Raw genomic sequence first — 15,877 nt, forward strand, 5'->3', positions numbered from 1 at the left:
GAGGTCTGTCCACAGGGGCTGTGAGATGCACCCATGGGTATAGTAGGGCGTCGCGTTTTTCTTCCTATACTTTGCCTAGGGACTCCTGCTTTTCCCAGAACCACCCCGCAGGGTCACAGGAATGACCTTGTTCAGGTATCTGGTGATCTCCTTACCAAGGCAGAAAACACCCCCCTCCGTGAAGGTGGGAAATCCCCGTCTCCCTGCACCAACCCCCGCGGGAGCGGGCCTGGAGAGCTGGACCATCCCATCTGCGGGTAGGTTCTGGATGTGAGGGTCAGCGTGCAGTAGATTCAGCCCTCCACAATCTCTACAACCACAGCCAGCCACCCCAGTGGGGACCCAGGGCCTGCGTTTCTGAAGAGACCAGCGAACAGAACCAAGATTTTAATTTGCTAGAGTGTCTCCTCTGATACTTTAAATAATAGCACATAAAAGAAGCTTTACCAAATAACTAAGATTCTCTCCTTTCATTAGCTTAATCACTGGATAGGCAACAGCCTGATAAAAATCTACTCTATAATTAAGCTAGTAGTTATTAAAACAGAGGAAGTAAATGGTTTCCATTTTATGAGTACTAAATGAACCAAACCTTAACAGAAATCTATTATCGAGTTTGCTGGGGGAAAAGCCTCCATATTAATTGTGTGTGATGACAGAGCCGATGCGAGGTCCGGCTTGGGTAAATCTTTTATTTACACCGGGCTCCACGTCCCTGAGCCACACTCCCATCATGCACGAACACCCAGAAACTTCTCGATGCCCCGGGCTCACCTGTGCAGGGTGCAGAGTGTGGAGACGATAGTACTTCAGGGGTCCAAAAAACCCTTCAATGCCAGTCACATACCTGCTCCCTCCAATAATGAAGTACCCAGCAGTGTCATTATAATAGAAATCCTCCCTGAAGCTAGAGAAAAACAAAGAATTAAGAGAAATCTCGGTTGGAACCAGAAATTTAAAAAAAGAGACTCTTTCATTAACCCTCCTGACTTAAACCCCCAAATTGCCTCACTTCCTACCTGTGTTCTAGTAGATAAGACCATGGTGGGGTCAGGCACACTTGGGCTCGGATCCTAACTCTGCTATTTACCAGCTGTGTGACCTTAGACCTGTCCCTTACCTTCTCTGAGACGGAGTTTTCTCATGAAGAAATTAGTTCCTCAGTAACTAGATTTTTAGGAGGATTAAGTGAAATGTAAAGGCGTACATCTAGCAGAGTGCCTGGCCCCCATAAATACTCCGTACCTGCCAGTTTTTGATATTGGTAAAATTGTCTGGGATTGGAATTCTTTGGAATCGCTAGTCTTAATTGGAAATATTTTGCTCTACAATGAAAAAAACAAAACAAAACAAACAACTTGTTAAATGGATAGAAGGTGGCTGTGAATGAAAATTAACAACATATCCTGGTAGGTAAGAACCGAGGTAAAATTTGGAGTGAGGAGGAAGAGGCCACAGCAAGGTCAAAGGGCATGGCCGCACACCAGAGGTCAGCACAGGTGACGTGCTGAAAATCCACCTTGTCCTAAAAGACTTAACAGAGCAAGAAGGGAAATAGAGGGAACAATGGGCCAGCATGAATCAAATGCACAAAGTTGTTCCTTGCAGTGCTGTTTACATTCACCAAAGACTGGAAATCCCAGATGTCTGTCAATGAAGACCAGCCCACACCCAACCAATGGACCCTAAATGTGAGCCTTTCTTTCATATATAGCTTAAAAAAGGGACAGAGGGCTCCGTGAACTGACCTGGAGAGATCCCTAAACCAGGAAGTTAAAAACAAGGCCGCCTGGGTGGCTCAGTCGGTGAAGCATCTGATTCTTCGTTTCTGCTCAGGTCATGATCTCACGGTTTCATGGGTTCGAGCCCTGCATCAGGCTCTGCACTGACAGTGTGAAACCTGCTTGGGATTCTCTGTCTCCTCTCTCTGCGCCACCCCCCCCCCCCACTTATGCTGTCTCTGTCTCTCTCAAAATAAAGAAATAACCTTTAAAAAAAAAAAGGTAAAACGAAAATTTAAAACAAAGAGTACACTTTTTATCCAAGAAAGAGGAGAATGGCTTTTTTCGTGTCTCTCTCTCTCTCTTTTTTTTTTTTTTTTTGTATTTTCATTTAAAAACTCTGGAAGTATATACTGCAAGAAACTAATAAGAGTATTTCCCCATGGTGTGGAGAGTAAGGATGGATTAGTTGAGGGCAGAGCTAGAAGTAAGACTTCTAACTGTCTATCTTTTCATATAGTTTTCAGTTTTATTTATTTACTTATTTTTATTTTTTTAATGTTCAATTTTGAGAGGGAGGGTGTGAGTGAGTGGGGGGAGGAGTGGAGAGAGGGGGGCAGAGGACCCAAAGCAGGCTCCACGCTCACAGCAGAGAGCCCAATGCCGGGCTCGAACCCACTAGCCGTGAGATCATGACCTGAGCCGAAGTCAGACGCTTAACCAACAGGCGCCCCTAGTTTTGCTTTTTAAAACATGTGCCTTTACTACCTATTTAAGAACTAAAAACTAAAATAGGAACAGGTGGACAAGGTGCCACCAGAGCATATGTGGACAGCAGGTTGGGGGAAGGGGGTCGAGACAGGCATCAAGCGAGAAGCCAGGCAAAGCGGAAAGAGCCAGGGAAGGCAGAGGGCAGACGGAAGCAGATGGAAAGAAAACAAAATGCCAGGCAAGCCTCCAGAAGCCCGGCGGGCCGCGAGAGCAATGGGCCAGGGTGACGCCAACAGGGATGGAGCAAGACACCAGCGGTGGGATCACAGGAGCCAAGCAACCTGGGCTTACCCCAGAGAGGGGATGTACTGACGGTCAGCCAGGAACCTGACCCCTAACAAGTGCACCTGGCCAGAAAGGAAGGCAAAAGCGGGAAGGAATGAGACTCTCTGACCCCATCAAGTGACGGCAGCACAAAGTGAGCGCTTAGACATTAGCTTTACAGAAGGCAGCTAAACTGGAAAAGAAGGGCTTCGTCTCCGGTATTTTTCTCTTCAGAAGAGCTCAGGCTTGAAGGGCTGTGAGACGATGATGGTCCTTCCCTTTCTTTTCCAGTGGGACTGCAAAGTTATTATCTCTGAGAGCCGTGGATTGATTTCGTTTCTCAAGACTGTAGAATGACTTAACATTCCAGCCACGCTCACAACGCAGTGCCTGGCACTGGAGGGATACAGAGCAATGCTTCTCTAATAGAAGCTCCTTCTGGCACTCGGCTCAACCAACTCATCGGCTCACCTGAGCACCATCCCTGCAACGTGTTGGGTGCTCACTGGCTGCAGCCTACTCTCGGGAGCCTTAGTCTTCTCATGGCTTAAATCGGGGTGATAATAGTACCCACCTACTGGGTCGTTGTGAGGATTAGATAAACTAAAATTTAAAGAGAGCATTTAGAACAGTGCCTGGCACAGAGTAAGCGCCATCACTGTTAACGACCATTATTATTATTATTATTAACCTCATTCACTGGTGGACTTTTGCTACCAACTTGGTAGGACTATGGGTTGAGTAAGAGTAAGCAGTGTTTGTTGCCAAACCTGGCCGTGCCGATTGGATGGTCATTGTAATTATACAATTTGATTAACTATGATGTTCTCCAATAAAATATGAGCAGGAAGAAAGAGTTGCTCCTTTATAACAATTAAGCTGAGTATTTTGGGTAGACTCAGAAAAGAATGGTCATGGTTGCTTAAAAAGTGTGGAATTAGGACAACTGTAAAGGATTAGAAAAAAAATGGGAGACGTCTAGATGTATTTTGGCTCTGATAGTTTCACAGGGGTCTTTGCTTGTTTGGTTTTTTTTTCATTTGTTAAGAAAGATAAATTGAGTGCCACCTATGTAAGAAAGACCGTACGCACAAAAAACTCCAATCGGTAGATTTGTAACAAAGGAAAGGCCCTATCTGGAAAGACTGGTGGATGGATATACACTTCTATTTTTTTAATTAAAATAAAACGTTTATGGTAAGTATCTTTTTAAAATTATTTGTTAGAGAGGGAGAGAGCACAAGCAGGGGAGGGGTAGAAGGGGAAAGAGTGAAAATCTTAAGCTCACGCTGAGAGTGGAGCCTGATGCAGGGCTTGATCCCACGACCCTGGGATCATGATCCAAGCCAAAATCAGCAGTCAGATGCTCAATCGACTGAGTCACCCAGGTGCCCCTATAGTTAAGTGTCTTTTCAAATGGATCTTCGCTTTAACTCAAATTTTTCAACCAATCAATAAACTACTTGGTCCCTATGGTACTGGATTGTAATTTTTTGGGCTTTTAAGATCATTATCACAATACAACTGTGACATCGTGATTTAGAAGAAATATATATTTGGTCTTTGTCCATAGTTCCTGGCTCATGATGCTCCCCAAACCCTTGGGATCTCCTACGTGTTGAAAGTGATAAGGGTTTCTTTTGTTACATCAACGAAGGTCCCTTTTGGACTCCATCCAAAGGTAGAGAGACTGGTTGCCAGATTGACCAACCATGTGGTTAAAGGACTGAAATTTTTGGTTTCATCCCCCAACCTCCAGGGAGGGGAGAAGGGCTGCAGGTTGAACCAGCCAACGGCTAATGACTTAGTCAATCCTGAGTGTGTAATGATGCTTCCATAAAAGACTGAGTTAGAGCTTCAAGGTTGGTGACCACATGGAGGCTGGGGAAAGTGACATACCTGGAGAGGGCGTGGAAGTTCTGTGCTCTTTCCCCAGACTTCACCTTATGTATCTGTTCACCTGGCCGTTGATTAGTATCCTATATCAGATCCTTTAATAGTAAATTTACGTAAGTGCTTCCCTGAGTTCTGAGTTTGATTTGCTGTAGCAAATTAAAAGAACCTACAGAGGAGGTCATTGGAACCTCCAATCTGCAGCCTGGAGCTTGGAACTGGCATCTTAAGTGGGGGTAGGGACAGTCTTGTAGGACTGACCCTTACCCTGTGGCATCTGATGCGATCTCCAGATAGACAGTGTCGTAACGGAGTTGAATTCTCAGACACTTTGCTGGTGTCTGAGAATTGCTTGGTGGTGGTAGGGGGCAAAGACCTCCTCAATCCCGGTTTTGGGTCTGGGAACCCCCAAAGAACAACTAAATAAGAGATCTCTCCAGTTTAGTCTCCATCCACATTGGTGCCTCCACATTTTTCTCCTCCAAAATTCTCAGTGGCTGCCCAAAGATTGCCAAGAGCTTCCTTGTACTGTGCGTGCATTGTTTGAAGGCCATCAATTTCACTGACGTAAAAGTTGAGCTAGGCAGTTCCAAAGCCCAGACCACCCCTTTTGGAAACCTCAGACACACTGGCAAACTATCTTTACTTTTATCTGGACATAGGAGAGTGTCTTGGTGTATTACTATAGAACGCCAGCAGCCCAGATGAATCTCCGATGTCGTTAAATAAACCTCACTCAGAATTAGAAAACAGTTCCAGCTCGAGGGTTTTTTCATAGGGGAACTCAGAGCCTCAAATTAGCTGTGCTCTCAAATGTCACTTCCCCGGGGACCTGCCATAAATTCTGACCTCCTGTCTCCCCTCAGGTCACCCTATAGTCATCACTTCCCCAGAATTCACCATGAATTGCAATTTTAAATTTATTTGTGAATTTAGTTAGGATCTGTCTCCCCCACTAGTTTTTGTTTTTTTGTTTTTTTGTTTTTTTTTTTAGCCTCCTTGAAGGCAGGGACTGACTGTATTCTTTTCGTTCATCATTTTATCCCCAGAGGCCGGCACTGTGTCAGGTACATGGTGGACACAGTGGGACGAATGAGAATATGCTGGATGAATGAAAGAAGGAAGGATAAACACAGTACAGGCCTGAAGTTGTTACCTGTCACCCAGTGTTACTGACAGCCATTCGTTCATGTATGGCGCTGTGCTTCCGAGCACTTAATTACTAATCGTTCTACACCACCTTTATGGGATAGCAGCTATCATTATGTTTCCATGACAAGAAAGGAATAAAATATCTGATGTTTAGTTCACTGGCTTGGCCCAGAGATCTCTCTGATGGATGAGATTCCAAATATCTAACCACAGGAATCCCGGGTAGGCACGACATTAAATCTTTAGTTCTCTTTTTTTTTTTTTTTAATTTTTTTTTTTAACGTTTATTTATTTTTGAGACAGAGAGAGACAGAGCATGAACAGGGGAGGGGCAGAGAGAGAGGGAGACACAGAATCGGAAGCAGGCTCCAGGCTCTGAGTTGTCAGCACAGAGCCCGACGCGGGGCTTGAACTCACGGATGGTGAGATCATGATCTGAGCCGAAGTCGGACGCTTAACCGACCAAGCCACCCAGGCGCCCCTCTTTAGTTCTCTTATTGATGGGTGAGGTCCCGGGAATACAGGCAGGGCAGCTGAGGAGGTGACAGGGAGCATTCCTGGGTCTGGGGACGGCCTGTACCACCAGGTAAGGAATCACTGCAATGCTTTAAGGGGCATGTTGAATTGGTATGTACCTGAAAATCAGTCTTCCTCTCTGGATGCTTATGTGATCACACGGATTCTGTATTTACTCAAAACTTTTATTTTTCGTTCACTGCGCATTCTTTCCATTAATTTCTCTTTCTCACCATATTACGTTAAGTGGTATTTATCATGATTACTGTTATGAGTTAAGTTGTGTCATTGTCCCCACCCGAATTCACAGGTTGAAGTCTGAACCCCCAGTCTCTCGGAGGGTGACCTTATCTGGAAATAGGGTCATTGCAGATGTAATTAGTTGAGATGAAGCCACACTGGCAGAATGGGCCCTTAGTCCAATACAACTGGTGGCCTTGTCCAAAGGGGACATATGGACAAAGACACACACACACACACACACACACACACACCCCGTCACAGGGAAAATACCCTGTAAAGACTGGGGTTTTGCTGCCACAGCCCCAGGAGCCGTCAGAGCTGAAGAGAGGCCTGGAAGCCTCAGAGCCTGGAACAGCTCTGCCCAGACCCTTCAGAGACAGCACGGCCCAGCTGACACGTGATCTTGGACCTCTAGCCTCTAGAACTGCAAAACAATAATTTTCAGTGGTTTAATCCACTCAGTTTGTGTGGCTTTATTCCAGGAACCCTAGTAAACTAATACAACTACTGAGGTTTTTGGCACCTCCTTAAATTTTATGTGGAAGGCCTATGTTTCTCTCTCCACATCCCGGTCCCAGCTCCAGATCACCCTGCGATCCCTCCGTCTACCATTCAGTCGTGCCAGCATCTAGATCCCTGAGATGCAAAGTGAAAGGAAGCCCTTACACAGCGAATGAAAAAGAGCCTATAAAATCAATCTTTTGTCCAAAAGGTCCTGGGGTTGTGGGCGGGTGTCGGGAGAGAAAGGAGAAGGTACTATTTCACACTTCACATCCCAAAATGCAAGCCCTCCTTTTCTGGGGCTCACTTGGCAGAGCAGGGCACTAGAAGGAGCTCCCAGAAGAGCCACACATCATTTGTTTCTCTGCAGCGAACAAACTCCCAGGCCTCGCCTATTCCCCAACTCTTCAGAGGAGGTCCCACGGCCACCTGTTGTACAACAAAACTCACGTCTGCTGAACTCCTTCTGACTGCTCTGAATCCACTTGGTACCCTTTCCAGACCTCCCCTCTGTTCTTAGGCATCAGCCTCTCTGTCTCAATAAAACTATCAAGTCGCCCCTGACCTTCTCCTTGCAAGCTGAGGAGTAACACCTCCTTAGCCCCTCCTTATAACGGTAATCCTTTAATCCGGCCGTGAAAATAAGAATTGTTCTAAGTGCCCAGAGCCAGAAAGCAATCGGTTTGACTTCAGTGTAAACAGGAATGGGGAGGGGGGGCGGGAAGTAGGGCATATTGTATGCCCCCCCTCAGTTCCCTTGTCCCCAGCTCTCCTTATATTCCTTTCTTTAACAATTGGTTTCCAGGAACATCCGGACTGTGTGACGAGTCTGAGCGAACGAGCCCGTTCGGAGAGAGCTGCCTGCCTGCTGTAGAACAACAATAGCGAGGAGGAACGAGTCCTCCTTCCCCAGCCAAAGTGCCTGATACATTTTTTTTTTAATTATACAGATAAAGCTGGTACATGTGTAATATACACGCATACATAAATCATACATATACAGCTGGTAATTTTTGTTGTTATTCTCTACACTTATTCTTAAGCATTTGATTGTATATATGTTGTCTAGCGAGGCTGAGGCACCCTGAGTCCCTAAAGGAGGCTACCCCATGGTTCTGCCACCAGAAAAACCCGCTATTAGACAAGGATGCTGAAGCAAATTAAAAAATTATGAAATGCGAAGCAAAGGACCCCCTTCTCAGTTTCTGTAACTCTTGCGGGGAATGGTTACAGGAAGATGAAAAGTTACAGCAATACCAATCGTTGTGTGCATTTCAAATTCAGATCATAAACATAAATATGAGGGCTGTCTGCTTTTATGTTTTATACTAGGCCAAAGTTACCAACCATTCTCAATAAGCAACGTTAATACCTTGATTTATTTTTCAGAAGCCTTCATAGAAGACAATTTTCAAAGAAAATGAATTATCAAGTGCCACGAAAGGAAGAATTTACCAGGAGATCTGGAGAGAGGAACAGTTTCTCTTGCTTGGAAAAAAAAAATGTTGTGGGGGAAATGGGGCGAGCTTGCGGACAGAAAAAAAAAATACAAAGGCTGGCTACAGGGCAGACCAGCCACAAAAGCTGAATACGGAGATGTGGGAAAAACATGGGGGTTGAAGGCTAACGTATGAAGATTTTTGAGTCCTTAACCGACATTTTGAATAAAGAGAAAAATATTGCACTTACCTAATGGTCTGATTATGGTAGCTTTTCAAATCCTGTCCAAGGCTGGTGGCTACCACTATCTGTGTTGGGAGAAACACACAAGATCAGTTATGCCCCAACACCTCACGTCATAGATACAGTCCTGGGTACGAATTACTCATAAGGTGGGCTGCATTTTCTCTCGCCTGATCCACTTCTGCAGAAGTAAAATTAACACTTTACTAGCCCCGTGAATATTGTAAGATTTAAGAAATTTAATTTCTCCAAGTGACTTCACACGGTCACAATATCCATCGTGGGGTTTCCCCCAGTAGGTTTCAGATACTTCCAAGCTACAAGCCAAAGCTTCGTTGGGTGTATCTGTGCCCATAAGTTTGTTGCAAAGAAAGACCAGGAAATGGGTAAGATATAAGGAGTTTATGAAATTTTACTCTGGGGGGCGCCTGGGTGGCTTCGTCGATTAAGTGTCCGACTTCAGCTCAGGTCATGATCTTGGGGTCTGTGGGTTCGAGTCCTGCATCGGGCTCTGTGCTGACAGCTCTGAGGAGCCTGGAGCCTACTTTGGGTTCTGTGTCTCCCTCTCTCTCTGCCCCTCCCTCGCTCGCACTCTGTTTCTCTCTCTCTCTCTCTCGATCTCTCTAATAAATAAATAAATATTAACCAAATTGAATAAAAAAATTTTTACTCTGATTCCATGAGATCCTTAGGGGGGAAAAACAAGTTGGTGCTGAGCATTTTTCATGCACTGCTATTCCCCACTCTCTTCCCAAGCACTGAGAATTGTCACTGGCATTTCAACAGGGACCATGTTTTTTGTGGAGACGGTCGCTGGCTGTCCCATATTCTTCTTGAGCCGTGGACTACTACGACGACATAAGCCCCTGGAGCTAAGGGGCTCCTTCTACTCCCCTAGTACTGGCACAGAGCGAGTGTGGACGAAACATGTGCTGGCCTGATCAGAGTCTCAAAGGTGTGGCTACAACAGTGTCTACGAAAGACAAACTAACACTGAAAGACCAACCCACTTCAGCCATATGCAACATGTCAGGTCAGAGAAGAAAAGGATTCAAACCAGTGGTTTCTCTAAACCAGCCATTGGCTTTAAGTCACTTGTCCATTTGGCCAAAGCAATGAGTATGGTAAGTCCCGCCACAGAGGTGGATTCTGTGTGGTAAAACAGGAATATCGTTTGGGGACCTACAGATATCAGGGAGACCAGATAGGATGGAAAGAAGGTAGGACAGATGGCAAAAAAATCTACCAAAAACAAAAACCTACTTTATTTTTCCTTCCATCCCATGTGGTCTTCCTAATCCTTACCCCATTACGTGCCCTGCTAAATTAAATTTGTCTCTTTAATTAAAGGACTCCTTTGGTTTTCTCTCCTTCTGCTCAAAAACCTTCCATGACATCCTGCCGCCTTGCAAACAGAAACCCCAATTCCTTGATACTCACGATTGTCCACATTCTAGCCCTAAAGACATTCCCCCTTCTAGTAGTTTTCTATAGTCTGCAAACTTCTACTCCAAACTGCTTTATCCACTAACCTCCAGTGATGTGCTAAAATCTTCCCTTCTCTCTGCTCTTAGTTTCGCCCAATCCGTAGGAACCTTCTCTACGAAACCTTCCCTGAGCATCCCAGAGTGAATCAATATGAATCATTTGGCAGTTACGCTTTCCTTATGACATCCCCTCACCTGCTCAGTGCTTCTTCCATAAATAGTCAATTAGCTCCTTGAGCAAAGTGCCTTGCATACATAAGGTGCAAAATAAGCTCCGTGATTTGTTCTGATGATTTGGTACCCATTTAAGGGACACAAAGTACTGAGCTGACCTTCTCCTTAAGAGAAAGCAGCAACCAAACTATAATGCCATCATAATCCTCATATAAATGGGAAGCATATAAACGGGACCACGGACCACAGCCCTGTCACCTAACATTGTTAAGGAAACAAATACACGCGTGCGCGCGCACACACACACACACACACACACACACACCAATCCTAGCTAACCTTTCACAGATTCTTCTTAGCAAGGCAACAAGGACTGACCTGATTTCTTTTCTCTTCAGGGAAAGGAAATGTTATAAACCTAAACACCAAGGGAAGTCTGTGTATTATCTAATACATAAGACAAAACGTCTCTTCCACTTTTGTTACTGGAAAATCACAAATCAGTAAGAAAAGCTGATGAGAAAAAAAAAAAGATAATGGCATCACATATATTGAGAAACGGACTAGTCTTCAATTATAACAACAGATTTGCCAGAATCCATAAAGTCTGCGCTATGAGAGTTTGAGGCAGTTATGTGCACTGTTTTATAGTACAAGATAGATAAAGACCCTCTGTCCCACCAGAATCATCGTTTATTTTGTTATTTGTCTGTTTAATGCCAAACATAAGCAACTGTGTAACTGTCAAAAACAGGGAAACCATCTCTTGGCTGAACTAACCAATAAGTTTCCTGTAAAAAAAAAAAAAAAGTCGTAGATCTGATAACACTGTAGAAACATGGCCCATGCTGTTTTAACATTTATCTCCACTAAGCCTATCTCCCTCGGGGGGGTAAAAAACTGAATTGCTCAGATAATTGTGGCCATATCGCTGGCTATATTATTTACTCATTCACAATATGGTCGAAAGAAGCACTTTAAAAGTTAATTAAATGGGATGGGATTCTTATGATTTAAACTTCCATCTATAAAAGTTTGATTGAAAAAGTGTGCAGCTGTAAAGACTTTATCATGTACCACAAATTCGCTGTGGCGGATATCCTGGCTCCCTGACTTTACAGCAACGCTTAATGTTATCAGTGATGATGCTGGTGATTCATGGGGCGTGCATGCCGCTACCTGGCCTCCGTTAAAAGAGAGATCCAGTCGAAACCACTCCTTCAAGGGCATGGTGAATTTCGTTTTTACCGCAAGGTCTTCTCCTTTGACAAGGTGCATCTGAATATGCAAGTGGCCTACAAGGAAAATCAAAGCTCGTGAAAACCACACAAAAATATTACTTCGAAGTGCGTCAAGTGGGTGCACCTTTTCATCAACTGCCTTAAGCAGCTACCCAGCTAGAACGTGTTCCTCCTTCCTTGAAACAAAAACAAAGCAAACAAAAGAACACGCAAGTGAACTCCTTTGTAAAGAAGGCCTTTGTTTCAGGCTGCCAGAAATAAAGTTTCACGTGAAGCCCACGTTTGAAAATCATCACTTTCGCTGAACTGCCACGTTGACAACATCTTCCTTAATTGCAGACGTATCTGCCAATAGAGCACGAGAAAACTGCAACATCGTTTTAAAGGTTCTGTCTCATACTTACCCTCTTCGGTAAGAAATACAGACGGCGTGCCGTACATCTCATTAGAATCAACAAAGTACAGAATCCCACAGAGACTGGCCTTGCAATAATGGAGTAAATAAAGCCACAATGAAACAGTAAACCTACAAGTGAGGAGAAATAAAAAATTCTGCAGATTGATATCATCCAAGAACAGGTAATTATAGTTAACAATGACCAAGTAAATTGCTTTCTTTCCAATGAAGGGATGAATTTGCCTTCATGTTCATCATGGGAGATCAGCTTGCAAAGCTGGATTTTTGAGACAAAGGAGGTAGTTATAGTAACTGCAAAAGACAGGAGTTAAGAGTCATTGTGCAAAACTGGCAGATAGCATACCTTGCGCCCAAAACTCTGTTTCTGTGCCCCTTTGAGAATCTCACACGCCTCCCATCTGAATTCTTGATTAGGGTTTAGAAAGCCAGACGTAAAACAAAAATCTGGATTTTAATAAGAGGTGATTTGATAAGAAGCTATTCTAATTCCAGTGATTAAAAGGAAAAAAAAACACAACTAGGGCTTTTTGAGCAATTTTGTTTCCTTCCAAGATAAAAGCCTTAAGGTAGAAAAATGTCATAATCTGCAAATGGCATCGCTCTATGTTAATGGGGACACACAGACACTATTTTAACGCACACATTAGGTTGCGCAGGATCACAGTTCTGGCTGACCCATATGGAACGACTAATCTAATTGTTCCATTTCTGGACCGGGGCTATTTTAGTTGAAAAAAGTATTGTACATCTGTGATTTGCCGAGTGGGAATAAAATAAGAGTAGTCAACTTAACTAGGACACATTTAGCCAAGATGTGTGATCCATCCATCACTCAGCAAATATTTGCCGAGTGCTTGCTTAATGCCACGCATCGTGCTAGTGACCGGAAGTTCAAAGACGAGGAGCTGGGAACAACTGCATTTTGCAGATGAAACGGCAATCAAGGTCAAAACCAACGTACAGAGTTCTTGCCATCACCCCGGTGAGCAAGTCACAGTTGGGGGTTAAAGTGGCAGTGGCTCCGGGTTCTTTGGGGGATATATCCAAACAAGTCCTTTAGAATTTTCTGGGCTTTATAATCTGGCCTCGGAATCAGTGGTAAGATATGCAAACAGATGGTGCCACACAGCTCCCTCCTGACCCACCCAGCTGAGCAAGCTCATGAAGATAAGTTATTACAAGGAAGCTTAGCAAGAACATACGCTCAGTAAAGTGACTCAAGATCTTTCTACAGCCAGCAGCATGGGAAGAATTAAATCACTCTGCTAAATCCATCCGGTCTGAGGTGAACCAGGAACCATTTTCAGCATCTTCAATTCAGCAGAAGGAAAAAACTATATCTGGGTTTTGCTGAAATCAATGGAGGAGATCAGAAGTTGTGAGATTTCAAGCAGCTCATCCAGTCTTCCAAGACAGAAAAGGCAAAGCAAAGGCGGCAACGTGTGCCGGCTGTGGCTGGCTGCCCCCGAAAGCTTGCAAGGCTTCAGGCCCCCACACCTTGCGCCCCTGCTCATGTCATTCCTGGGACCGACACAGAGAGTCTAAGGCAAACTGAGGACTGCTAATCGCAAGAATAACTCAAGACCGCTTTGGGCCACGAATTCCGTCTAAGCTGTGTGGATCTCAACATTTTTCCAAAACGTATTAGACAGGTATGTCCTCCTAAGGGAGTCCACTAGCCTGCCCTGGTCCTCAGGTTAAAACGGTCATGCCCCACCAGCCCAGCGCCCCCCACCGTCCTCTGCCCATTCTTACACTGGGTAATCTATCCGCTGGCGTCGGGTGGCCTCCAGCTCTCGGTTGTGAAACCTCGGGAACTTCTTCACAATGCCTGTGTTTTCTCCACTGGAGGCATAGAGAAAGCCCAGCAGGGTGACCACATCTGCAAACAGCAAGACGGCTGCCTTTCAATTATCTCCAGAAAGCACTGCTTCCCAAAGCACATTCTTCCTGGAACCCTCTGCCTCGCTCCAATCAGAGAGTTAAAAGAAATCGTCTGGAAATATGAGCGATGGTTTATGGAACCCTGAATGTACGCCGGGCACCCTCTGAGCACTTTACAGAGAGCGATCTCAATTCATTCTCAGAGCAACCCTACAAAGGAGATTGCATTATCAGTCCCAATCTACAGATGAAAAGCCTGAGGCATAGAGGGAAAATGACTCGCCTAAGGTCACGGCTAACAAATAAGTGGCAGACCCGGGGCTTGGGTTCTAGGTTCTTAACCATTTCACACGCTGCCCCTTCCAATAAGGAAAGCATTCGGAGTTCACGCAACAACAGTAACGATTATCACATGAGTAGCACTCACTATGGTCCACGCTGCTGTAAATGTATCTACAGCTCATCTGGCCAGCTAGCTACAGAGAGATTCATTGAAGCCTCATTATTATCCCCATTCTACAGACGAGGAAATGGAGGCACAGCTACCAAAATGGTTAGCTACCGTGTATATAACACAGAATATGGAATCATAGCATCCCAGGAATAATCTCATTTAATTTCACAACAGTCTTTCAGAATCCATGCCCTTAAGAGCACACAAGCTTTTTGCTTCTGTGCAGACTTTCCAATATACTCCACACATTACCCTCTGCAAAAATGACTAACCAAACCCCTTAAAACCAGAGAGCTTTCCACTTCATTTTGCAAATGTGGGAGAATTCTGTGGCTCTAGAGAAGATAGGGATGCCCTTACCAAGTCTTAAAAGGAGAACTGAATTATCTCATCTATATTTAATACCTACTGTTCTAAACAAGGCCAGAATGATTTTTTTTTTTTTTTCTAAATTGCCCATACCCATTCCCCTTCAAAGGAAAAAAAAATCACGGACTTAAACCGAGGAATAAAGATCCCTTTCCTCTTTCTTAAAACACTCTGTGGTTTAAAGGTCCATGATTCAATGCTAGAAACCTGGGTTTCTTCCATTGAAAAGAGAAGAGTTAAGTTCTGTGCCAATTACCAAACGCCTATATGGCACGGATTACAGATTACGGGAGCCTCAGCCTAGGATACTGGAGACCCCAGCTCTCATTCCTCATTGGAGAGAATGTTTTATTATAGAGAGAGGTACCTCTGGGTCATTAAAACTTAGAAATCACAGAAGCAAAGTGTTCATAGTCTCCAACCCCTGTGATATATCTAATAGAATTAAATAAAATAGAGCCAAGCTGTCCCCAGTGCCCATCTCCCTGTTTTGCGAGAGGCAGAGAGGCATTTGAAAGCTCAAAGGCTACCAATCCCAACAGAAACAATGCCATTTTTTTTTTTCTTCACGATTTGAGCTCACTTGGAAGCACTGGATTTGCTGGTCGATCACAGGGATGGGAAGCAGGGCACACAAATGGGAATACTGCAAAGGTGTCTTCGGAATCTGAGGGGAAAATCACCAAGACGTTGCTGTCAGCCCAACCTTGGTTTGGCTTCCACCGCGTGGAGTGGAACATAAAAGGCCAGATGGCCACGTTAGCCCCCTAGGAGGCCTTCTGCTAGTGATTGCTGTTCAGTTACCTAGTGTGCAGTAGAAACATTTATCAAAAGGAGCAGGATTTGATTCTGCCCAGCCTGCCTCCAGTAAAAGGAGGCTTCATAAAGAGGTTTCCAAAGGGAAAGGAGTTAAAAGTCAATGCTGATGAGCCTCTCCTTTATCCAGGGATCAAAGTAAAGCAGGTTGAGCAGGAGAACTTGCAGCAAAAGATGTGGATGGAAAAATCTAAGACCGAAAGATCTAAGACAATTTTACAAAAACACATACCTTTCGTACCCAATAAAAACCAAAGCGATGGTGGTTTCCCTGTAAGACCTGCAGCTTC

General features: G+C 44.5%; 1 protein-coding gene across 5 annotated transcripts in view; it reads right to left on the reverse strand.

The window, feature by feature from the left end:
* Nucleotides 1–15,877, reverse strand: part of SEL1L3 (SEL1L family member 3) — a 104,590-nt gene that overhangs the window by 65,657 nt on the left and 23,056 nt on the right. For 4 of the 5 annotated variants that reach the window (XR_007458073.1, XM_049631868.1, XM_049631870.1 and 1 more), the window contains exons 3-7: nt 13,820–13,946; nt 12,051–12,172; nt 11,483–11,700; nt 8,751–8,809; nt 775–907 (exon numbers count right to left, since the gene is read on the reverse strand). Coding sequence is in view for 4 of the 5 variants with exons in the window: in XM_049631868.1 (XP_049487825.1) it covers nt 775–907; nt 8,751–8,809; nt 11,483–11,700; nt 12,051–12,172; nt 13,820–13,946 (659 nt within the window). In the remaining variant the exon portion in view is untranslated. The remainder of the gene's footprint in view (nt 1–774; nt 908–8,750; nt 8,810–11,482; nt 11,701–12,050; nt 12,173–13,819; nt 13,947–15,877) is intronic. The other variant, XM_049631869.1, reaches the window with a different exon arrangement.

Source organism: Panthera uncia, chromosome B1 (assembly GCF_023721935.1).
Source record: "Panthera uncia isolate 11264 chromosome B1, Puncia_PCG_1.0, whole genome shotgun sequence".
NCBI classification, from domain to species: Eukaryota; Metazoa; Chordata; class Mammalia; order Carnivora; family Felidae; genus Panthera; species Panthera uncia.